Source organism: Natrix helvetica, assembly GCF_964273705.1.
Source record: "Natrix helvetica genome assembly, chromosome: 8".
In the NCBI taxonomy this organism is placed as follows: Eukaryota; Metazoa; Chordata; class Lepidosauria; order Squamata; family Natricidae; genus Natrix; species Natrix helvetica.
Window position 1 is genome coordinate 17257316 of NC_138559.1, and position 26040 is coordinate 17283355.

Below are 26040 nucleotides of genomic sequence, written 5' to 3' on the forward strand. Positions count from 1 at the left end.
ATATTGAATTTTTGGAATGCGTCAACCTGTATAATGATCTATAATATTATGGTCCCAAAGGCACTGAAGGAGGCAGCTCCCTCTATTGAAAGGACCGTCCATTGGACAGTGCCCAACCTGCATAATGTTAAGATTAAAAATCATAAAGGGAGCATGATTTTTCTATGAAGTTTGAAGAGACAGTGTTCTCACCCAGCTCCATAACACTCTGTAGTTAAATAAATGTTCCCTTTATTAGGAACACCAGCAGTCCCGACAAAAAGTCTCTCTCTCTCCCTCCCTCTCTCTGCCTCATCTATTCATCTCCGCCCCCTGCCTTTTATCCCTAGAGCTAGGGTGGGGCTTCGCTAGCAGCGGTGGCTCTTCCGTCCCAAGGATTGGCCCATAGATTTCCACTGCTCTCCTCTCCTCTGCCTTCTACGCATCCACATGTCAGGTACTGGACCCAGCTGTTCCTCCTCTTCCTCATCAGCCAGCTCCAGACCTGGCGGCTATTGATGCTCCATCTGAAGGCTGATGGATGGCCTAGGCTCCACCTCTGTCTCTCTCTCTCTCTTGACAACTCCATTCTCTCTTCCCCCTCGGAGCTCTCAGGTTGCCTCGATACTAGCCCTGACTCCTACACCGCCTCCTCATCTGATTTGGCTGCTGGAGGGACCAGCAGCCAACAGGCCACAACAGACAACTTCACTCAGGCCTTAGGTCTATATTTGACTGAACTACATCCATTCTGCACCCTGAAACAATGGCGGGAACAAGATCAAAAGATGATTAAGTGTAGGACAGAAGCTATCTTTGACTCAGCGGGTGTTAAATTTGGTTTCCACGCTTGAAAAATGCTGGCTGGGACAACAATTAGGAAGATGTCAGACACAACTGAATGGCTGACGATAGTGATGACGGCACTATTCGGTGCTTGATGTTAGCAGTAGCACTTAGGCTTATATATATATCACTCCATAGCGCATAAGGCCCTCTCTAAGGGGTTTACAGAGTCAGTCTGTGGCCTCCAACCATTTATGTTCTCATTTTACCAATCTTGGAAGGAGGGAAGGCTGAGTCAACTTTGAGCCATTCAGAATCAAACTCCTAGCAATGAGCAGTGAGTTAGATTGCGAAATTGCATTCTAGCCGCTTCCCCACCATGGCTGATTGTTAGGATGGGTGCCTGTGATGAGGTCCTTTTCACACACTTGGCCACTGTCTGAGGTCAACGCAAAGAGGAGCACAGCGTCCCCCAACCTTTTGGCACCCAGGACAGGTTCTGTGGAGAGAGGTGGGGTGATTTTGCGTGCTGCCTGCATCCTGTGGATGGGACTTCGCTTGTTTGTGTGGACTTGCTTCTGGCATACTGCAGACCAGGGCCAGTCCAGAGACTGGGGGGTTGGAGTAGCACATTTATGTATGTCTAATTTCTTTGTCCTTTTTGGATAAGTGTTTGCCCTAACCAGGAATTCTCACTGATGGGGGAAGAGATAATACTGATGGGAAATCTCATCTCATTGACCTATTCACAAGACCTCCAAGGAAAACATACTCTTACCGTTCTTTCCAGCCTAAGGATGCTAAAGTTGGTAGCTCAGCTCTTTCCTTCTCTGTTTGTTTGAAGAGCGTATACTGCTGGTCTGAGCCCTGAGAGGCTTAATTAAATGTGTTAATTCTGCAGGCCTCCTGCTGCAATTTGTCAAGTAGCTCTGTTTTACGTCTCACAACCCTATGGTCCGAGAAAGAGCGTCTGGGGAGACAGGCATGCTCCATTGATTTCTGAAGATTTCTAGGGTAATATCCTGAAAGGTTTGCTTTTATTTTCTCAGCATAGGACTGGCCCACTTGCTACATAAAGCACTGCTGGGGATTCCTTGATCAGGGTAGCATATAAAACATTCTCTGGTACAACTGGAAATGTGTTTCATTCTCAGTCTGGGTCCAGGAGCCCTCGGGGCCAAGCTCAAATCTTGTGGACAAGGCATCTTGGCAGTAGTTTTGCCCTGCATTTTTGACTTGCTGGATGACCCTTTCAGATACTAATCTGATCTACTGTATCTCTGCTTAGCTCTTTTCAGTATTTACCTTGACAAAGTACAGATAGTCCTGGACTTACAACAGTTCATTTATTCAAAGTTACAACGGCACTGAAAAAAGTGACTTCTGACCATTTTTCACACGATTGTTGTTGCATCCTCACAGTCACATGATCAAAATTCAGATGCTTGGCAACCAACTCATATTTATGACGGTTGCAGTGTCCCAGGGTGATGTGGTCAACTTTTTTGACCTGACAAAGTCGATGGGAAAGCCAGATTCACTTAACAACCACATGACTAACAAGTGCAGTGATTCACTTAACAAATGTGGCAAGAAAGGTCATAAAATGGAGCCAAACTGACTCAACAAATGGTTCGCTTAGCAACAGAAATTTGGGGCTCAATTGTGGTTATAAGTCAAGGACTACCTGTGTTCCAGTTACACGGAGACCATGCTAGAAAACTAACAAAGCCACTTCTTGGGTGGGTCTAATCCTTTAGCTACTGTTTTCTGAAAGGATGAGGAAGAAGGATCAAGGCCCCAACTGAAGAAGATATGAGAGAGGATCTGCAGTTTGTGATTCTGCCAAAGGTCCCCTGTCTTCACTATCCATTCTTGTCTTGATTATTCATTCTTGTCTCGACTATCCATTCTTGTCTCGACTATCCATTCTTGTCTTGATATCCATTCTTGTCTCGACTATCCATTTTAGTCTTGACTATCCATTCTTGTCTTGACTATCCATTCTTGTCTCGACTATCCATTCTTGTCTTGATATCCATTCTTGTCTTGACTATCCATTTTAGTCTTGACTATCCATTCTTGTCTTGACTATCCATTCTTGTCTCGACTATCCATTCTTGTCTTGACTTACTATCCATTTTAGTCTTGACTATCTATTCTTGTCTTGACTATCCATTCTGGTCTTGACTATCCATTCTAGTTGATGCACTCATAGGCTGCCTATTCTCTTCCTTACCTATTGGAATGTCTCCAGGGAAGCTTTTTCAGCCTGTAACTGTCCTGCCTTTTTCACAGAATGTTAGGGGATATCCAGATGTAATGGTTTTTGTCACATTCTCCCCTCTTTTTGCTTCTTATCAAAATAATAAAATTAAATTCATTAAAGGAGTGGAATGGGAAGCAGGATGACTTTGGATTGTCAGCCCAAGGAGATTTACTTCTAAAGAAAGCCTTGGCCAGTTAGAACATCCACAAAAGGGAAAACAAAGGTGGAAATGTTAATTGGGAGTTGCAAAGAGTATAATGGGTTATACAGAAGCGGACGTCCGTAAAACAAACCGAAGAGGTCTTGATGCTTTTAACAGGCAGCTCTATCCTTTAGAGCCAGAAATCCTGGCTCCCTGGAGGAATCCCGGCTTCTCTTACTTTGGAATGCAAGGACCTGACAGGAAGCCCCATTAATCAAAGGTGCTTAAAATGATTCAACATCCCAAGCAAGATTTTTTTCAGACAGGTGTCTTCGGTGTGAATTGTGGAACCCGCAGAGATAAGGGCAGCTCCAGATAAGAAAATGGTTCTGCAAGTTTGATTCTACCGGTAGTCCTCAACTTACATTAGTGACCAAAGTTACAACAGCACTGAAGCAAGTGACTTATGACCGTTTTTCACACTTATGACCTTTGTAGCATCCCCATGATCATGTGATCAATATTCAGATGCTCGGCAACTGACTTATACTTACGACGGTTGTAGTGTCCAGGGGTCGCGCGATCCCCCTTTACAAACTTTTGACAAGCCAGGCCAATGGGGGAAGCCAGATTCACTTAACAACTGGCTTACTAACTTATAACAATCATGACAGGAAAGTTTATACTCACTTAACAAATGTCTCACTTGACAACAGAAATCTTAGGCTCAATTGTAGTTGTAAGTCGAGATCTCCTTGTGTAGAGTTCGGATGAGTTTAAGAACTGGGATATTCTTATTTATTTTTAATTTTTAAAACAAACATAAAAAAGTTTTTGGCAAAAAAAAGGGAACTGGGATATGCTACTTCTCTTTGGATGTTTAAAGAACCTACAAAGCTTAAGGAGTCATGATAGGAGAGTGATCGCTGTAATCATTTTTGTTTTGCGTAAAAAATATCCCATTGTGCTGTTTTATAGTTCTGGGGCATCACTATTAAATCTATTTTCCCTACCTCTGTACCTGATGAATTGAGCTCTAGCCTAAAAATGCAACAGGTACTTTCTATTAAAAGGGCCACATTACTCTTCATTGCATGTGCTATAACAGCATGTCTCCTCCTTAGGGAATTTGTCGGCAATCTGTTCTCCGAGTGTATCTTTGGCAGTAGGCAGTAGGTGTGAATGCATGCAAGCAGGCCTTATAGCTTCGGTTGTTTCAGCACCATTTGTGTTCTGCAGTCCAAATGAAATAAAGAGGTGGAATGATGAAAACAGACTTAACAGAGTTGGAAGTGGTCCAATCTCTTCTTAAGAGGGTGGGGGATAAATCGCAATGTTGGATCCTCAATGGTCTACTGCAGAGCCTTCTGAAGTCTGTGTCAGGCCTGGAAGCCGTCTTTTGCATTGGGCCTTCCAGAGCCTGCCACGTTTAATGCTGTGGGAAAATGGGAGAGGGGGATTACATGGAGTATGGGAAATATACAGATAACATTCCCTTGTCAGAGAGTCGAGGACTTTCTGCCCTATACCTGGAGTGGTGTGACTGGGAGTCATTTCCAGTTTTGGATGGTGCCTGATTGGGCCATGTGATGGACATGTGGGTGCTGGGCAGGGACTTGGACTTTCTTTTGGGTGGGGAAAACCTGGAAGCTTTCAGATTCGGGTTTCCCCAGATGTGCCAATAGGACATCTCTAATAAAATGGAACTTTGAGGAACTTAAAGCCTTGGAGTCTTCTTTTGTTGGGCGGTGTTACTTGGAACCCTGACAGTCTGTTTTTACAAATCTTGTGGTATCCTCCAGTTTTCCTGACTTCTAATTGGGGAGCTTTTTTTTTAAAAAAAAAATTTCAATTTGCATCTGTGTTTACTACATTAAAACTACAAACTCTAAACAGCTGAGCTACAAAGATGTTAACACCTAGCAGAAAGCAAAAGGCAAGGAAGGATGTAAAAGATCCAGGAAACTTCCTCATATGCTGAAAGAAACCAGACAGAAGCAACTCTACGTGCAGGTCATTCAACAAGCCATTTATCCATGGGCACTTCCACTTCATCCATTAACATTTTTCATTTGGTTGTATCTGAAGGAAGCAATGAAAAATCTGGGTATGGGAAAAAAAAGGACAACTATCCTTGTGGACAACTGTTACATGAGGTACCTCCATTTAAGTTTTCACAATTTTCATTGCTAGTATCCTTGATTCTTGCCAGCTGGCATAATAATTTTCTTTGAATCTGTCTGTTTTCAATGATTTATCTCCAGAACAATAAATTCTCCGTTTGCGTGCTTAGTGTTTGGGTGTGGAGGATCAAAGAAAAGCCATGTTGTGAATCTGTTGTTTCTGCAGCTTAATTTCATTGATTGTAAGCATCTCTGTAAAATTATCATTGACCTGCATAGCTTGTAGGAACCACGAATTCATAACTGAAAAGGGAAGAAACAAAAGAACAAATTGCAGAGATGGAAAAGGTGAAAGCAAGGCCAATCATGAATGATCCTGGGGTCATTCTTCTTTCAAGAAAGATTACTATTTTGGGCATTATCGCATGAACATGAAAAGAGTATGGAATTTGATCAACATTTAAGAAAAGTATTTTTAGTGTGAGGAAAATGGACAATTTTAAATGTTATGCAGTCTTTTTTTTAAAGCTAGGATATGAGGTCACACAATGAAATTAATTCACAGTAAATTTGAAAAAGACAAAAGGACACTTCACCTAAAGTATAATGAATTGTTGTTCGGTTATTATTTTTCAGATGTTTGTTACTTGGAAATGCATTTAACTAGACAATCCCTGGAAGTTCAACCTAAACTCTTTTACGATTGTTCTCAAGTGCCACCTAGTGAGTTTTGTTAGAACCACCAATCCAATATCCGTTTTCTCAAGTTCTTTTCTTTGTGATTTGTAAGACCTGGAGTCTTACAAATTTGCCATTTGTAAGACCTGGAGTTTGAATAGGAATGATTTGATTGATCATCCAGAGGGTTCCGTATTGCTCTGAAGTATTGAAGGACCTTAACTGATACCTTTACTTATCCGTTATTTATTTTGAAGGTGGAAGTAAGGGCAAAAGTGAGGATGGGATGGTGCTCACCATTCTCTCTCCCACTGTTTTTTTTAAAATAAAATTCTCCTGGGTCAAAATTTGGAAGGATCCTTCAACTCCAAAATGTCCTCCTTGGCACACCGTTTTTGAACCAGAAGCCGGTGGAAATATAACACAATTGAATGAATGTTTTTCTGCCCCAGTTTTTTCTCAGATACCAGTGAACTCCAAAGGTCCATTTTCTATTTAGCAGATTTGTTTCAAATGCATCACATCTTAACAGTATAAGTCTTTGTGACTCTCTTCTTCCATCTCCTCCTCCTGGTCTTTACTGATGGAATCAGGCTTAATAAAACTACATCTAGAACAAATGTTTCTCTGTGTGCTAAACTCCAAGGAGGTGTATTCAATTATGCTGTACTTTTGTACTGTGCATAAACACTCTACTTGGCACTTACGTTTAATAACAACAGTGGAGAGCTGTTGGGTTTGATTGCAATCTTAGTTCTAACAAAACGTCTCTTAAACATTTGGGTTCTTTTAGATAAAGGAGGCCTTGAAAAGTTTGATGTATTTCCAGTCCATGTAATACCTTAAACATTGTACATGAGGACATAGTTCTCATTTGGTTATTATTCATGTGTTCCATTATAATTGCTAACAGTGGTTGAATCAAAAGCAAACATCAAATGCTAATTTCTTCCTGACCCACTTTTTCAGTCACTCTAGAAATTGGGGCTACTTGGTCTAGGTGGCCTTAAATGCCTTGTGGATTGCACTCTTCACTGTAGATTGATGGGGACAATACTAGAAACAAGGAGAAATTTGGTGACAGTGAGAACAATCAACTGATGGAACAGAAGTTGCCTTCAGAAGTTGTAGGAGCTTCATCACTGAAGCTTTCAAGAAGAGACTGGACGGCCATCTGTCAAAAATGGTGCACAGTCTCCTGCTTTGGGCGGGGGGTTGGACTAGATGACCTACAAAGTCCCAATTTTGTTAATCTGTTATTTATGCTTAGATTCACCCTGATGGGGTGGAAGCCATCATATAAATAGCACCTCAGCTAGAGTATTCCAACTCTCCTTTAAAAAAACCCTTCTCTTATAAAATGTATATAATGCATAACAAAGATATCCACAGGGGATATCTGATGGATATGAATGGCTGTTAAGGAGATAAACAACCATTCAGAACAAAAAGAGACAAGGGTGGTTAGATAGCTCAGAGACAAGTCCAGGGACAGTTTACAATTCAGTATTAAAATGTTATCAGTGGTGGCTGGAACTGCTCACTCTAGAAATCAAGCAGTTGAGATGGCTACAGCCTTAGTCCCAATAAGCCACTGTTGGTTTAACCACGGCTTCTGAAGCAATTACAGAATTCACTTAAAATGCTATGCCCAAACCAATGACATGGTGGCATGATCTATGAATCAGATCACTGAGATTAAAAGTTGAAATACACAAGACAAGTTAAAGTATGAGTCCGGCCTACTTTAGACTTGGCCATTAGTCTCATACCGCCGCAAACCCGAACAAAGTAGGCTACAGTATGAATAAAATTCATGGCGAGTCTTTACTTGTTACACGAATGGAACTAGTACATCACAAGATTTCATCACTAGCAAGTTCTTCTACAAACAAGATGGTAAACATTACATAAACTATCCAGAGCTTCATATTCATCTATAGCAGAGGTGTCCAATCTTGGCAACTTTAAGGCTTGTGGACTTCAATTCCCAAAATCCTTTCATAGCTGTCTGGGGAATTCTGGGAGTTGAAGTTCACAGGTCGTAAAGTTTCTAAGGTTGGATACCTCTGAACTAAAGCCTATAAGAGTTGTTATGACATAAACTTTTGCTAGTGGGGTTCGTGATATTTCTTAATTTGGTTGAAATACTTTCCAATATGACTTAGCACTGTTGAACTTACTCTCTTCTGAACTTCACAGACACGGCTCTTTTAATCCCTCTGCAGCTTCCTTGGTTGACTTCACTAACCTGGGGGGAGGAGGGGGATCCTAATTTGGAAGGGAGGATGAAATTCCCTTCATGAGGCCTTCCATTGTGATTTGAGATAAATTAGAGAGCTCGAGGGGAACCATTTAAAGACCGCTCTATTGCATCTCTTTCTTTAAGTGATTCCTTGAAGTATTTGAAGTCCACTGAAAATACAATGACTGTACTTAATGAAAGACAAAACACAACCCTGGCCTATTGACACCTGAGTTAAATGTAAGCACCCTTTATTAATTCCCTAGGATAATTTTACTAGCATTTTCTTCTCTTGGGAAGAAAAACTCTTTCCCATAACGTTAGGTGACAAGGTTTAACAAAAGCAGAATAGGGCTCCACAGAGACCTAAATCTTGCATTCCTTCGCACCTAACTCTTAAGGAATCTCTGTGCAATGGATGATATGAAGACAGGTGTTTTACCCTGGAGGCCACCTTCAACAAACTCAAACACATCGCCAGAGGAATGTGGTATATCCCAGATCAGAAGGAAACCCCCATTCTGCTGATCTGACTGTTCTTCCAAACATCCAATTTGAATAGTTGACAGCCACTATAATTATTTGCCCTGAGACAATTGTGGTAAACAGAGCTTACAGCAAAATATGTGTTGGCCATGTTTGCATCAAGAGCAGCAGCTCTCTTGTGTTGGTGTGAGATATGAAAAAAAGAGATTAGATGCACAAAGTCTCAAGTCTGGCTCAATGAAGATTGGTTGTTTTCATTCCTGTGTGTCCAAATTAGATCCAGTTGATCCAAGAAATCTTGATCACACTTGACCATTTGCAACTGACCAATTGCAAGCAGGGGAGGTGAGAACATTGAACATTTCTTCTAAAGGAGCCTCCTTTTAGTAAGAAGAAATCATTGCATTAGCCTTCCATTGTCTTTCCAGTTGAAGATATTTCAAGGATATTTTATAGTTGAAGATATTTCAAGGAGACATAAAGTAGGAATAGACAATGGGACCATTTGGTCTTCTGACAAGAGTTGTGGACATGGCTTGTTGTTTCCTTCTTCTGACATATCCCTTAAATTTGCAAGTTCAACAACAACAACAAAATGTTTGCCATGCCTCATTTTCTGAAACTCACTAGCCTTTCCCTCCCAAATGTTATTCACCTCTACAGCACAAGTTTTGCTTTCTGAGTTTAAGGATGGTTTATTAGCACCATTCTGAGCTCACCCTGTGACAGCCTCTGCTGGTGGTATTATTTTACACTGGGCTTCATGTCCTTGTAGTAGAAATAGCTATCATTAACATACAACTTTTAGTAAAAAAAAAAAGTGTTTGGCTTAAGAGGAAACCTCTTTTCCCTGGGTTGTTCTTGTAATTCAAATTAAACACTTGGCAGTGGTTTTGCATAAAATGAAAACATCTCCAGAAATGAAAAAAAAAAAAGGACTGCGGAAGAAGCAGCAAGAGGACTGAAGCTTTTTCTTCCTCCAGGTGGAGAAATGAATCCTGGACTGGTTCTCTGTTTTTAATAGTAAAAAACAAAATGGAACGCATCTGGCAGCTGATAGAAAAACAAAAGTATGGGGACTCCCAACTGGATCCAAAATATGCTCATTCTTTTTCTATTGTTGTATTTCCCCCCCCCCCTGCTTTCCACCGTCAATCATTTTAAAAAACCGAAAGTGAAGCCAGTGATTGACCTGGCTAGCTTTTTTGTAGGAAAGTTTTGTCTCTGGAGCACATTGGAGAGTCAATAATTCATCCCACATGCGTAGGTGGAGGGCAAAAAAAAACGACCCTCTTGGCAATGCTGTTTCTTCTTGCCCCGGTGGACTCCTATGGCCAGGCAGACCACATCAGAATTCTTTAAAGCTGCAACACACAAGAGGATAAAAAATTAGAAATGTCATCAGGTCAGATGGTTTAATGGTATATGAGAAAGACCTTGGGAGAACCTCTCAGGACCCCAACCAAGGCCAAATGGTGCCACTTGCACATCTTGTTCAAGAGTCACAACTGCATTTTAGGCTTAGCCTTCAAAAGGTAGGAAAAGAAGACATCGGAAGCTTGAGATTCAGTTCTTCCTTTAATCAAGAAAAGAGTGCAGAAAGCCCAAGAACTCTAATCATTGAGCAAGGCTCTTTCTCAGATACTTTGATTTTTCTCCACCACCAGGTACTCAAGAAAAAAAAGATTCCCAGAAGGTGTAGGAGGTCAAGAACATCTTTAATGATTGGAACCAAAGACACCAAAGCCAAGACACCTATCAAGGTATACCAGGGGCTTGAAACAGACTTACCGGGATTTATGGCCCCAGAGCATGACTGTTCAAAAAATGGTGATTGACCTGCAAATACAATTAACATAAAATGGACCCAGGTATCTTGGAGGAAGATGGAGAAGCGTATGCAGAAGACATTCAGTAAGGTTCTTTGCTTGTAAAGTAGCGCTTCTCGACGGTTGTGCTAACTGTTCCCAGCAAAGGGCAACTCCCATTGATCCTTGTCTCTCCTGGGCGCATTCACCCAAGCAACATCTTTGGCCTGTTTGCCAAAGATCTTGAGCTGCACCTGTTGGCTTTCTTAAGCAAGACACCCTCAAGGACGGGGGTCTTTCTTTTGGTGGTGCCTTGCTTGTGGATTAACTTAAAACCTTCTCAAAACTTAAAGCTACCCTTTAAATTAGGGCATAGCTTACTAAATGGGCCCTGCTTAGTAAGTTATGCCCTGATTTAAGGAGAAGCTTTAAATCAGATGCTCCTAGGCTGAGGACAAAAGTCAGTGGAAAAAAGATGGAAGGACAATATGCCATCACTGTTTCTAATAACAGACTCAGGGAACGAGTGCTGACAGAAGTGTGATGGGAATTGCTAGATGTTTTTTTTTTTAATCAGGCAGTATAAAAATATAAGAAGGAAGGAAGGAAGGAAGGAAAGAAAGAAAGAAGAAAGAAAGAGAGAGAGAGAAAGAAAGAAAGAAAGAAAGGAAGGAAGGAAGGAAGGAAGGAAGGAAGGAAAGAAATGAAGGAAAGGAAGAAAGAAAGAAAGAAAGAAAGAAAGAAAGAAAGAAAGAAAGAAAGAAAGAAAGAAGAAAGAAAGATGAGCCAAAGCAAGGTCACGGATGAGCAAGAATGGTCCTGATTTTGGAAAAATCTCGTTCCCTTTCTCAATTTTTCCCCCTTTACAAGGGACTTACAATCCACCTCCAGACCTCCAAATATACCTGGTAACCACAGATTATTAAGGAAAAAAAGAGAACAGGACTAGAATGGAAAACACTTGGTGGTCTGGCTTGAACCCTGAATGTTAACAAGATTAGGAGATTAGGATATAGAGCCTCAGATGCACCTAGTATGTTGTGGAAGGCTTTCTTGGCACAAGTCAAGTCAAGTCTGCAGTAATGCTAATTATTTCCCAAGATGTCTTGTGTGAAGTTTCCTCAAGTTGAAATTCATTGAATTCATTAATTTATTATTGGGTGAACTAATTAAGTGGCTCTAGTAAAAAAGAAGACCACCCTCTCTCAATAGGCATGGTTTAGAGTACACTTTCCCACATTCTTGCCTTCCAACCACTGGACTTATAACATTCATCCCCAAACTGTTTAGAAGTTAAGGAAAATGAAGCTGTGGAGCAACAAGTTTGGAGTGACAGGTTCGGCAAAACAAACAACCTGGAAAATTGTGACCTACTCAAGTTGAGTTCTATGATGAATTCAACACGTTCAGGCTTGTGTTGAAAATACAGGAGTCCATCTGACATCACTACTGTGTGTGTGTATGTCTGTGAATCTACTATCAAACCTGAATGTCATTTCAGAGTTGGCCATGGCTTTCCCTGAATGCTGCTTTATAACGGGCCAAATTCTTTCCTCATTTACAATACAATACAATAGTAGAGTTGGAAGGGACCTTGGAGGTCTTCTAGTCCAACCCCCTGCCTAGGCAGGAAACCCTATACCGTTCCAGACAAATGGCTATCCAACATCTTCTTAAAGACTTCCAGTGTTGGGGCATTCACAACTTCTGGAGGCAACTTCTGTTCCACTGATTAACTGTTCTAACTGTCAGGAAGTTTCTCCTCAGTTCTAAGTTGCTTCTCTCCTTGATTAGTTTCCACCCATTGCTTCTTGTTCTACCCTCAGGTGCCTTGGAGAGTAGTTTGACTCCCTCTTCTTTGTGGCAACCCCTGAGATATTGGAACAATGCTATCATATCTCCCCTAGTCCTTCTTTCTCTTAAGCTAAACATACCCAGTTCCTGCAACCGTTCTTCATATGTTTTAGTCTCCAGTCCCCTAATCATCTTTGTTGCTCTTCTCTGCACTCTTTCTAAAAGACTCTCCACTTCTTTTCTACATCGTGGTGACCAAAACTGAATGCCGTATTCCAAGTGTGGCCTTACCAAGGCATTATAAAGTGGTATTAACACTTCACGTGATCTTGATTCTATCCCTCTGTTGATGCAGCCTAGGACTGTGTTGGCTTTTTTGGCAGCTGCTGCACACTCCTGGCTCATATTTAAATGGTTGTCCACTAGGACTGCAAGAACCCTTTCACAGTTACTACTACTGAACAAGGTACCACCTATACTGTACCTGTGCATTCCGTTTTTGTTGCCTAAATGTAGAACCTTACTCTTTTCACCATTGAATTTCATTTTATTAGATAGTGCCCATTTAGTTCAGCACTCCCAAGGCTAGAACTTCTCAAATCTTCCTGCCATTTTAGTGCGTCGTTTTTAATTTTTAAAATATAAATAGGCCACACAGAAGCCTATTTTGCTCACAGAACTTCCACAACTGCATTGGACTCAGAGTTGCCACAAGACAGAAGGAAAATTGATGCGGCAAGGAATCATATACTTCAGATTTGCACATTTTTTTCTCTCTCCATTAAGTAGGAAGAGAGAAATAGTGAATATATTCAGGCAAGTTATTTTGTATCTCACATTATTGTTGAATTAATGTCAAACAAAAGCGATAATAACGTATGGTATAAGTTAAGGGGACATTACAGATTTGGAGATTTTGGTTTGTCTCATGGCTGCAGGATTAGGATTAGGCATCCATGAATTTGGGAAGCAAAATGAGATTCATAATGTTGAAAATTTAGGGAATTTTGTACTGGAATTTTTCCAAAGGAGTGGAACACAGGTTATCAACATCTGGAATACGGCTTTTTCAAATACTTACCCTCTTTTTCTTGTATAGCAGCCACACCATTCTCGAATTTCTTTGAACACCACTCGTGAAAGGAGCTGAAAGCAGAAGACACACTCAAAATTACTTTTCCCATGAATTTTGTAAGTCTGAGCAAAAGCTTATAGTGGATTACATTTATCTGGTTTACTTTAATGCAAACGTAATGCATTCATGCTCCTCCAACCGATGCACTGTCTTCTATTAATTGCTTCTTTCCAAATTTCGTGATGCAGGTCCCCAATTTGTTTTTTTTAAAAAGTGCAATTGGAAGAAGAATTCACCTTCTGACATTCACATTTAGTTAAACAAATTTAATTGACTGCTAAGTGGGAGCAGAAAATTCCTGAAAAGTACTTACCAGACACGCCAAAATATCGGCTGAAATCAACATGTAGAAGACATTATCCCAGCCAGAGCTGGAGATCAAACCTGCTAGCAAAGGTCCAAGAGCAGCACCTGAAAATGGAAATCACACAAAAGATCAGCATCCGAGGAGCTGGTCCACATCTTCCATGTTAGTAGAGTTGGTTTGAGTCTTTGGTTAGTAACTGTCCCCAAGGTGGTCAAGAAGGGGAAATGAGGTAACAAGCATGTGATTACAGACCATGACATAAAATGCCTGGTGGGAACAAGGTCCTTAGCTAGAGTTGTGAAGGAAACGATAGACAACGAAGTATTTTTTCCTGATGAGACCGGTCTATCAGGGCAACCTGGTCAACCCAAATATGGAAGGGAGCATACAGCTTCTGCTTTCGCCTTTCAGCCCCAATCCAGGAGCCTTCGCAGATCAGTCACTTTCGCAACAAACTATATTTGTACTGAATTTATATTTTACCAACAATTTATATTTATTTATATTTTACCGACTCCCTTTATTTCTTTGTCGGTAAAATATAAATTCAGTGCAATGGACAATAAAATGTTTTTGGGAATCTTTTGGGTGGCATCCAAATATGAGAGCCATTTTTAACGCGGAGAATTACTTGATAGCTTCAACTAGACAAGACAATGTGTTCAAAGTGTTGTTCTTTCAGATGCAGACACAACTGCAGGAAAGGGTGTTAAGACTGTGGGTCAAGATAAATCCCTGCATGTGCAGCTGTTTGAATGTTTCTGGGACCAGACAATGCGGACTTTGTGCCAGCCGTTCGTAAGAAGTGGATTTAGACTCAAAATGGATCACGTTGTATTAGCAAGGTAGTCCTTCACTTACAACCAATAGATTAATGACTGTAATGGACAGTCCCAAAGCTATTTATGATTCAGTTTTGATGTTCTATGAATTTGAGTCATCATTCGAGGACTACCTGTGTGAAGCAAAGACTATCCAGTTCTCCTTGTTATGAAAAAATCCTCAATTTTCCTGAGATCTTTACTAAGCCCAACCAAAAGTGTCTTAAAAATGCAATCAAGGATTAAACTGGCGGCCATCTGGCTACCTACCTACAGATCCTGTTCCATCAATGATGGCTGTGACGGTGGATAGAGCTTTCGCGTTTCCCTGAAGACTTTCATGAGTACCCTGGAGTGGATGATGATGATGATAATAAATAATAATAATAATAATAATAATAATAATAATAATAATAATAATAATAATAATAAATTCTAAATTTACCTGACTTGAACATTCTGACTCTACAAAAAGCCACTCTACTTGGAGCAACTTATTACCTTAACAGTTCCTAGGTCCTTGGCTAGGACTCGAGCTGTTGAGCTACCAACCAACCCCAAAGGCTGTGAATCTCACCAAAGATTAACCACATCACAATAATAATAATATAAACAAATGCAAAGAAAAAACTTGAACAGTTGTTGAGCAGCTTATGATGAGAGGGCAAGTACCAGTGTGCAATTTCACAGAGCTCAAAAATATCTTACATTTTATTTGTCCATGGGTATAAAACAGTTTTAGTTGACTGTTCAGGGCTGGCAAAGGAATGCTTTCATAAAGGATTTCCTATATGAAGGACTCAGGGTGCGGAAAGTTTGCTAAGGCCAGGGGTGTCCAAACTTGGCAACTTTAAGACTTGTGGACTTCAACTCCCAGAATTCTGGGAGTTGAAGTCCACAAGTCTTAAAGTTGCCAAGTTTGGACACCCCTGGCTAAGGCTGATAATTTGCTTACTGCATAGCGTAATTTCTGTTTTTCTGTGTTTTGTCTTTGACAGCTTCCTGTGACAATTACATTTTTTGCTGCAATAAAGATCGGCTAGATAGTTATCAGTTTCAGCCAAAAAGAGGAGTAAAGATTTTTTTTTTACATGAACAGTTACTATGGAGAAGGGTTGGCCCATGGGAGAATCAGAAAACCTTTCTAGAATATCTGCTGGCTAAATAGAATTGCTTGGAATCAGCTGTCTTCCAAGTTTCGAATTTTAACTTCTATGGGTTGCTTTAAGCCAAGAATTTCCGTTCTCCTGAGATTCACTGATCCAAGGTGTCGTGTTATACTGGGTGGAAAGAAATTGTTAGCTGTGCCCAAGTAAATGAACTGCTGTGCTATGCACGTAAAATCTTAGTCCAAGGAGTCTGTTCGAGCTCAGAAAATTTAAAGCAGATGAAGATGCAAGGTATTTTATCCATAGCTATGAGTTGTTGACCCAGCAGGAGTCCCCTGCAGCTGCTGAGCGACTCAGATAGCGACGAACCCTATGAGTCGGCTATGGAGGAGGTGGAGGACCCTGGGCAGGGTTCAGATGCAGAGCAGGGACCAGAGAGGCTGGTTGGCCACCAGGAGGCGCCTGAGGCATGGAGCAGTGGGGAAGATCGGAGGGAGTTTGTCCCTGCCGCGAAATTAAGAAGGGCAGAGAAACGAAAGCAACAGCTGCTCTGGAGACAAGCTCCTAAGAGATAATCAAGCTCAGGTGGTTGTGTTGTAGCCCCTCCCAAGAGCGTATGTAAGAAGGGACTTTGGGAGGAGGCTTTTTGCAGGACACAACCGTTCATAATAATCTGGAGAACTCTTTGTCTGATCTGCCTTGTCTTTCTGTTTGTAACAAGCTGGAGAAGCTCTTGTCTGTATCTGTTGGAGTCTGGGTTGCTGCCAACATCTTATCTGTGAGTCGTGTTTGGGCTTTCAGCCAACAAGATTATAGTATTGTCAATAAAGTGTTGCAGACAGCTAAGCCTGTGTCGGCGTTCATTACCGGACGGAGGGGGGTCAAAACAGCTATGTATATCAGAATCAGGATGTTTGACATTTGATGCCAAACGAGGGATGAACTACGCATTACATATATGTGAAGTCTGGCCACTGTTTTAATCCACTAAATTATAATGATGCAAAGTATCGCCTCCCCCTCTGGGGAAACTGAAATAAAAATCCAGAAACGCACACATGCAGGGCTGCAAAACTGCACCCGAGTGAATTAAAAGTTGTGGGTTGCCAGTGTTGACTCAGGCGGCAAGCCAAAAAGTAGTATAGGAGTGAATAAAGAACAAGTTCATCCTTACCAAATCAGCTGACACGGCGGTTGTAATGAGAGCATAGGGTCCATTGACAAGGCCACCACAGATAATGAGCATGGCTAAAGAAAAAGAAAAAGAAAGGAAGATGGATGTCAGTTCTACAACCTAACCAGGTTATTTTCCAGCTAAGGACAGGTAGTCCTTGGCTTATAACCAAAAAGGCTGTCTAGAACAAACAGTAAATATTGCTCACCAGGTCAATGTAATGTGAGAATCAAGTCCAGATTTTCTTTTGGGAAGTTAACATGCATTTGTAGCAAAAAAGTCACCAGAAAGGAATGCATTCTTACCTATGGATGTACCGAGTCCATTTTGGCCAACATAGTTGTACAAAAAGAGCTGGAACCAAAAGCAAAGCAACAAGTAACAATTCATCCATAAAGAAAAATGCACCAGCAACTTGTCCCAAACGGGTGGTGGCCACAGACCCTTTTTATATTGCCAATTATTTTTGATAAATACCATCTTCACAAAATATCTGGGACTCGTCAAACTTTCCATTAATTTCAAGCAGCACGGCTAAAGGCAAACAATTGTGGGAACTTGGCTTCAAAAGCTCAAGACAACCTAAAGTTGGAGAGGGGCTTAGAGGCTACCTTGCCTCTAAAATATAGGCCAAGGTTGCTTGAATTCCGCTCAGCTTGTTGTACAATCCAGGCCAATTATGGCTTATTTGGTAAATATATATAATGAGATGGAACTATTTACAGATCAGATTGCAGTATATAAAAACGGCCAGTGAAATGTTTATTTAATGCAACACTAGCTTTTCCATCAATGATCAACCAGAATACTGCATAAAGCTAACAATCTTCTTACATACCATGTTTCCCCGAAAATACGACCTACCCCGAAAGTAAGTCCTAGCTTGATTTTTCTACACGTGCACCCTACCCCCCAAATAAGCCCTAGTTAAGACCCCACACACACTCCTGGGTGCACGGGGTGAGGTGAGACACATGGGTAAAAATTAAGCTAGTGTGGAAATGGGGGAGCTGCCCTACATACCAGGCCTCACACACCCCGATACCTGCCTTGCCTTGCAGGCACACTTCTTCTGTCGCTACTTGCTACCGCTCACACGTGTCACCCCAGCTTCCGTTTTGCAATCGGATGCCCTTCCGGAAAACCCTCTGCAGCCGATAACAGAGCTCTGGATCCAGAGCTCTTTTATCAGCTGCAGAGGCCTTCTGGAAGGCAAAACAGAACCCGGAGGCGACACATGCAAGTAGCGGCAAGCAGCTGCAGAAGAAGTGGACTGGTAGCAGGCTCACGCTGGGCTATCAGTGCCACCACGGCGAGGTGAGTCAGTAATTAGACATCCCCCGAAAATAAGACCTGTTGCCTTTTTTGGTGGCAAAAATAATAATAATAAGACCAGGTCTTATCCTGGGGAAAAGATTTACTAATTTTATTAATATTTTTTTTGTTTAGATTTTGTTATAAAGATGTAATCTCTCCTGCGTACTTATAAATTCTAGTAATAAATTTTTGTCTAGATTTATTATAATAAAAATATAAATGATTCTAGACAAAAGCACGTTTAAACAAATATAGTTAAATGAGAATGACGGTATATTGATGGCATAAAGATTTTTTGATTTAAAATGTACAATTCAATATGAATGAAATATAAAGAATGATTGTAGTAACGCACGAAATTTATTTGTAACCAATCGACATGCTTTCTGGAAGATGTAATGAAGAATGTTTTTGTGTGTGTTTTTTGTTTAATTAAAAATAATAAAAAAAAGACCGGGTCTTATTTTCAGGGAAACACTGTTAGTTTCTCCTCCCAAAATGATAGAGAACTCATGAATGTGAAGGTGATGTGGGAATACTCACCATAGGAGCTGCCAGGATAAGCATTGCACAGCAAGTGGTGGCCCTGCCACCAGTGTAGTCCGAGACGAGACCAGCCACGATGCCACCTGCAGGACAAAAAGGTATCGTTTCACAGCAGAAGATGCCAAAGCTAAGAGCTGGTGGGGAAGGCAGGGGCTGATCCTACACTTAAGTCCAGAATTTTGTTTTCCAGAGCAGAACTGAGCTCCCAGCTACTTTCCACTAGAGCCGCCGGAAGAAATGGAACGGCAGCAAAAACAGAAAGAAAAGCATCATTGCTGGCTGACATTTAGTGTTACCCCGGATTTTTCCAGCCAAGATTTGGTGGCCCTACTTTCGTTTCAGCAATCTAAATTTAAATGCAGGGAAGGAGTTTTGGTGATTGTTGTTTTGGAGTCCAAAAAATGCTTCATGATGTGCGAATCACTGAAGAAGCCACCTAAATATTGAAAATCCTTTGGGTGGAATTGGCACCCAGATGCTTCCTACCCATGCCTGCTCTAGACTGTCAACTCACAGCCCCAACGTCACCCCCTTTTCCTAGACTCTGATGCAGAAATGAAAAGGTGACTCCAAGGAAATCAATCCAACATACCAATAATGCCACCAACATCAAACAGAGTTGACATATCTCCAGCTTCTTTTGCACTTAAGCGAGCTGCAACAACGGAAAGGAAGAGGAGTAAACATGAATGAACGAATGATGGTCAACCACCTGTGGCAGAGGACATGCTTCGTTGGGATGAACAATATGTAGGATTCAAAGTGGGAAAGGAGTTTTGAAGTAAGCAGCCAAGTCTGACAAACGCTATCTATGCAACCTCAACATGATCTATTTCTATTGGGATCAGAAGCACCTCAACAGCTGTGAGGCATTATATGTATACTTCAAATGTCCAATTTAAAAAATAACACAAGATCTTCATTAACAGTATTGGGAAAACTACTGTTCATAATTTGAAGAGCCATGGCCATTCAACCTCGACAATAGTAAGCTGGATAGTAAGCTCCAACTTACTTCGATCTATTTTGTTTCAAAACAGTTGACTTGATAATCTTTAGCACGCAAGGATTCACGTAGCTCCAGCGCATTACTTTTCTCATGTAATGTTCTATGAATGTGTTGGCCAATCTTTCACCAACTAAAGGCCACACTTGACTTGCTTATTCTGCACCCAGGGAGGGGGTGGGTGCAGAATAAGCAAGACTATGCGATAATTGTGGCAGAGTCTGGAATTTTCCATGCTAGGAGATAGACTCTGTGGGGTTTTTTCCCCCCTGAATTTCTTAATCCTGATTTAGAGTTGACACAACAGCTTTCAAGGTCCTGCAGTTGTGCCATTAAATTTAGCTGGCATGCAACGGCTGAAATTTGATGTGTTGGATAGGTATGTGTCAAAACAGTCCTTGGAAACACCATAAATCAAACTTGCTCACGTAGGTCAAAACTTCCTGGGCCAGTATTATCATTTGGGGATCAGAAGTAACTTGCTCCTGACTCACCAACATTCACGATGTAAAGCGGCAACCAATAGAGAAAGGTGTAGCTGACGAGCTTGGCAAACAAGAGGCAGAAGGAAAATTCGATCACTCCCTGCAATGGTGAGAGAGACAAAGAGAGAGGGATTAGTCATCAGGAAAATGCTCAAAATCAGTAAGGAGGCAGAAAAAGCAAGGTCTGATGTTGGACAGAAGATCAATGATCTAACTTTCCTGATTTCCTGTTTCACCCTTCTTAAATGAAGCTTGTGATTTTTTAACTTTGAGTAACAAAACAGGGGGGGAAACTCAAACTAGTCTTGCAGGCAATTCATTGATTCATTTATTTTTGTTAAGAGATGCCCTAATTTAGGTCAGGACAATCACAGCAGAGAAGTGATCCAACCTTTTGCCTTCCATCGCATTTAATCTTCCCACATCTGACCTGCACACCAGCCCAAATAGAAACTTGCTAAGAGTGCATGTCTTTTTTTTTCTTTTTACAACCTTGAAATCCCTTGTTTCAGATTGGAGTCAACAGAATGGAGCTAGCATTTACTGGCTGGGTACTCTTCCTGATGCCTAGGTGGAGTTCTCGGCAAATGTTTTCTCTTTGCATCCTGATAGAGAAACATCTGTCACTGCCTAGAATTGAACTCTCAACCTTCCAAGTGGGAGGCGAGGGTCTTCACTTCTAGGCCACCATGCAGCTGACTGAGAGGGAATATCTTACTTGGTTCAAAATCATCACTAGCACTGCAGTTGCTATTAGATCCACTGTACTAAAGATGTTGGGCAGGATCCTTTTAAATTGGTTGCCTGTTGGGAATAATTCCAAGGAAGAGAAAAATGATTCAGAGCTGAGGTCTGTGCGTGGAGAGAAAGGCTAAGCATGCCCCCTGCACTTGCTTTAGACCAAAATCAAACTGTCATCCATAGATGTTGGTTGGGAAGCAAATGAAATCCCCAGGTCATGACATCCGTCTTTCATGATGATGTCATGACATACCGATCTCATTTTGATGCCATTGTGGATTCTAAGTGGGTCTAGATTGCCGTCCACAAGTTGCAAGATGGACATCCATTCTTTCAGCCTTCTCTTTGGCCAACAGTAAGTTTGACGGCTTACTGATAAGGAGCGCACTCACAGGAATCTTGAGGGCATCAATGAAACTGATGGCTTCTCGGTCCTCCCCAGAGTCTTTGGCATGATCCACCATGTCAATGATGTTTTCTCGGCTGTTGGTAGAAGCATTCAGGCTCCCGTCACTGATGGAGTGTCCTGCCTCTAGACCTTTCTCATCAGAACTGGCCTCCTGTATAAAGACAAGCATATATGGTAGTCTTCGAATGACAACTGTTTAGTGACTGAAGTTACAACGGCGCTGAAAAATGGACTTGTTGACTATTTTTCACACTTATGACCATTGCAGCATCCCCTTGGATCAAAATTTGGACACTTGGCAACTGGCCTGTTACTTAAGGCAGTTGCAGTGTCCTAGGGTCACGTGACCACTTTTTGTGACAAACAAAATGTATTTATTCCCAGATAAAACTTACGTGGTGAAGAGGAGGGCTGCAGTCAACGTCTTCTGGATCTGAAAGACATGGAAACAAAAGGGTCCTTTTATTTGAAATTAATGATTTCTCCAACAGACGGTAAAGTAGGGAACTGCCAGTAGGTGTAAAGGTACATAGGGTAGATAAGGGAATTATAAATAATAAACGACCAATTCAGTTAGGGTTCAGGTGAGGTCTCCATGAATTCAGAGTGCAAAATGGACATCGCCAATGGATTCAGAGATACATCGGTATACTTAGGAGGGCACTGAGTTTTCGAAGATCCATTAGCTACCTTTCCTGGTAAAACACCTGAGAAAATCCCACTGGGGGGCAAATCCATTTAGGATTAGAGTTAGGTCTCCATGAATGGCAGCAAAATGGACATCACCAATGGATTCGGAGTGCATGGGTATGCTGAGGAAGAGGCGGTGCTGACTTTTTGTGCCTGCCTTACTTATGTTCCCTGGTAAAATACATGTATCGAACTAATTTTCTGGCAAAGAATGTAGTAATGTTGTTACCTGCCACTAGGTGGTGACAGCCACTTGAATAAAATGTGACCCATGAAATAAGAAACATTAGAGCCCCCCCCCGCCCCCATTCAATTGAGCTGATCTCATTAGCACATCATCAAGATATATTTCTCCATGTTGATGTTATGACAGTTATGGCTTGCATGATCCAAAATGTGAGAATTACTTTTATTTAAATCTGCAGCATTTTTTTTTTTGCAATTTGAGAAACTGATTCAGCCTGACACAATATGTTATTTACACATATTTAGATTAAGTATTATTCACCTATCATTTTGCTAGCAAAAACCATCAAGTTTTAGTTAGATGACATTCATTGAACTGAATATATTTTTTTCTCCTGGGTCATATTAAAAGATTTAGCACTGCAGACATTTCAGCTAAAAATAATACTTTTCAGGGTCAATCTCTGCTGCAGGGGAAAATTAAGGGTTTTAACCCCATTTCACACATTTTTCACTTAGGGAGGGGATACACCATCTTGGGAATTCTGACTGCTAGAATTAAAGGTAAAGATAAAGGTTCTCCTTGCACATATGTGCTAGTCGTTCCCGACTCTAGGGGGCGGTGCTCATCTCTGTTTCAAAGCCGAAGAGCCAGCACTGTCCGAAGACGTCTCTGTGGTCATGTGGCCGGCATGACTAAATGCCAAAGGTGCACAGAATGCTGTTACCTTCCCACCAAAGGTGGTTCCTATTTTTCTACTTGCATTTTTATGTGCTTTTGAACTGCTAGGTTGGCAGAAGCTGGGAAAAAGTAACAGGAGCTCACTCCGTTACGTAGCACTAGAGATTCGTACCACCAAATTGCCGACCTTTCTGATCGACAAGCTCAGCATCTTAGCCACCGAGCCACCGTGTGAATGCTAGAATGAAAAGTTATCTTTTGTTCAGAAGAAGCTGGGTTGAAGGCGAGGCATATTAACATTAATCTGAGTTGGCTTTGTGACAATTTCACAAAGCACCATTATGATAAAGCTTGATCCAAGCAACTGCAATGTTCCCAGCAGGCACAGGTATTTAAGAAAAACCCTGTAGCAAATCTTTTTACCCCAGCAACAATGTCAGGCCGCTGTCACTGTCCATCACCAGGCCACCAAAGCAAATCTCATTTCCTATCATGCAAAATGTCTAGTTTGATCAAAAGAAGAATGAGGGGAGACATGATAGCAGTGTTCCAATATCTCAGGGGTTGCCACAAAGAAGAGGGAGTCAAACTATTCTCCAAAGCACCTGGGGGTAGAACAAGAAGCAATGGGTGGAAACTAATCAAGTAGAGAAGCAACTTAGAACTGAGGAGAAACTTCCTGGCAGTTAGAACAATTAATCAGTGGAACAGAAGTTGCCTCCAGAAGTTGTGAATGTTCCCACACTGGAGTTTTTTAAGAAGAGATGGGATAACCGTTTGTCTGAAATGGTGGAGAGTTTCTTGCCTAAGCAGGGGGTTGGACTAGAAGGCCTCCAAGGTCCCCTCCAACTCTGTCTATTCTATTCTATTCTATTCTATTCTATTCTATTCTATTCTAGAGGGATGCAGTGGCTCAGTGGCTGATGCTGAGCGCCGCGTAACGGAGTGAGCTCCTGTTACTTGTCCCAGCTTCTGCCAACCTAGCAGTTCAAAAGCACATTAAAAAATGCAAGTAGCCACATGACCACAGAGACGTTTTCGGACAGCACTGGCTCTTCGGCTTTGAAACAGAGATGAGCACTGCCCCATAGTGTCAGGAACGACTAGCACATATGTGCGAGGAGGGGAACCTTTACCTTTACCTTTAAACAGCCATCAAGAATCTCTTTTGTGGGTTTGTCTCCTGCATCTTGAAGACCATCAAATTGGTGATTTATCTCCTCTTGTGGTTATGTTTCATAAAAGACTTACATTCAATGAGGAAGAGGAAGCAGAAAACACCCATGAAGGCTATGATGATTCCAGGCACAATGAAGGACAGTCCCCAAGCCTTGGAGACCCAGATGCCAGCAATCAAGGACCCCAAGATGTTCCCGACAGATGTGTGTGAATTCCAGATGCCCATGATTAAACCTCTCCTGGCAAGAAACAAAAAGACCGATTGTAAATTTCTGTCCTTTTTGACTTAGTTCTCAGAGGCCGATAGGAATTCACATATGGTTCAGCACTTGGTGGGAATCGGTTCCACGAGAGCTCTCTGGCAGTTCAGACCAATGCTTCAACCTACAGGTAAACTTCCCAGAATTTTTGACTGACAGCTCCCACAATCTTGTACCACTGCCCATTGCTGGTTGGGGCTGGTGAGAACTGATGCCCCAAACATCTGGATGGCACATATTCGCTTTGCATTAAATTATTATTATTATTTTAAAAAAGCAAAAAGTGAATTAAATGACGTTATCATTTAATCTGTCTTTATCCTGTGTCCTATATCCCTTACATAACATTGAAAGGCCAGCAACGACATTGATCCGCTGATTTCCAACGATCAGTCATCTGAACCATCTCAAAGGGTCACTGCAGAGATGAAAGAGGGCAGCTCTCCTTTAGGGCAGAGGCCACAGGGCCAGCATGCAAAGCATAAGGAGATGCAGGCAGTCAATCAAACCACTGTCCCATTTAACTGCGCAGGGTTGCGTTTCCTGTCAGTGTGGGAACAAATCAAAGACTTCCTTCTAGGGATTAAAGTGAAGCAACCGAGATTGGAAAGCAAACAACAATCTGCAAGGCATGAAGGAACCAAACTCACTTCCCCTTGCCAAACCAATTGCCGACACACGTCACCACCGATGGCCAACCGGTTGTCTGAGCCAAGCCATTCAGGATCTAATAAGAGGGCACAAGAGGGGAAAACCAGTTTAACTGCTGAAGGACATGCTTCTTACATGTATGCATTCACTCTCTCTCACATGCGCAGACACACGCAGGTAATCTTTGATGTACGACTACTTTTACTTTTACTTTACTTTTATTCATATTTCTAGACCGCCCCCTCTCCCAAAAGGGACTCGGGGCGGTGTACAGTCGATGGAATACATAAAAAGAATACATAAATAAACAAATACTTAAATATTTAAATACTTAAATAATTAAATGCTTACATGGAGGAGGTTATAAAAACTGTACATTCAAGTAAAGCATTTAAAATACAATATTTAAAAAACGACCCCTAAAAATACCCCAAAGAATTAAATTTAAAATAGTTCCCTGTTGGGATGACTACGATTCATCCCAACGTTTCTGTTGCTAGGTGAGGCAGTTGATAAGTGAATTTGTCCACATTTTGCAACTTCTCTTGCCACGGCAGTTATTAAGTTAGTAGCAAGGTTATTCAGGGAAATTGGCTTCCCCATTGACTTTGCTCATCAGACCTTTGCAAAAAGGTGACCCCGGGACACTGCAACCGTCATAAACATGAGTCAGCTGCCAAGCAGCTGAATTTTGATCACATGATCATGGGGGTACTTGTAATGGTCATAAGAGTGAAAAACGGTCGTCACTTTTTTCAGTGCTGTTGTAAGTTTGAACGGTCACTAAACCAACTCTTGTAAGTTGAGGACTAGCTATAAAGCTGATTCTAGAGAGGGAGGGTTTTTTTTTTAATCTTTTGCAAGGAAAAATACTGTAAATGTCTTGGGACATCCTAAAGATTAACACATGATAACAGCAGAAGCTTTCAAGAAGCAAGTAAGAAGTTATGTAGTGGGCCACCGGAATTGCTGTAGGAGCAGAGAGAAAAAGAAGGCAGGGAAAGCAAAGATGAGGCCAATTCCCTCCCCCCA

General features: G+C 41.5%; 1 protein-coding gene across 2 annotated transcripts in view; it reads right to left on the bottom strand.

Moving 5' to 3' along the window:
- Positions 1-7785: 7785 nt before the first annotated feature.
- The window catches only part of SLC37A2 (solute carrier family 37 member 2), a 40933-nt gene continuing 22678 nt past the window's right edge, over positions 7786-26040 (bottom strand). Inside the window, exons 6-19 of one of the 2 annotated variants that reach the window (XM_081961079.1) lie at positions 25008-25084; positions 24170-24336; positions 21756-21793; positions 21344-21511; positions 20220-20310; positions 19312-19374; positions 18717-18802; positions 17162-17210; positions 16857-16930; positions 14844-14922; positions 13759-13856; positions 13392-13456; positions 10500-10547; positions 7786-10072 (exon numbers count right to left, since the gene is read on the bottom strand). In XM_081961079.1, coding sequence (XP_081817205.1) covers positions 10529-10547; positions 13392-13456; positions 13759-13856; positions 14844-14922; positions 16857-16930; positions 17162-17210; positions 18717-18802; positions 19312-19374; positions 20220-20310; positions 21344-21511; positions 21756-21793; positions 24170-24336; positions 25008-25084 — 1074 coding nt within the window. In that variant the 3' untranslated portion in view covers positions 7786-10072; positions 10500-10528. The remainder of the gene's footprint in view (positions 10073-10499; positions 10548-13391; positions 13457-13758; positions 13857-14843; positions 14923-16856; positions 16931-17161; positions 17211-18716; positions 18803-19311; positions 19375-20219; positions 20311-21343; positions 21512-21755; positions 21794-24169; positions 24337-25007; positions 25085-26040) is intronic. The other variant, XM_081961080.1, reaches the window with a different exon arrangement.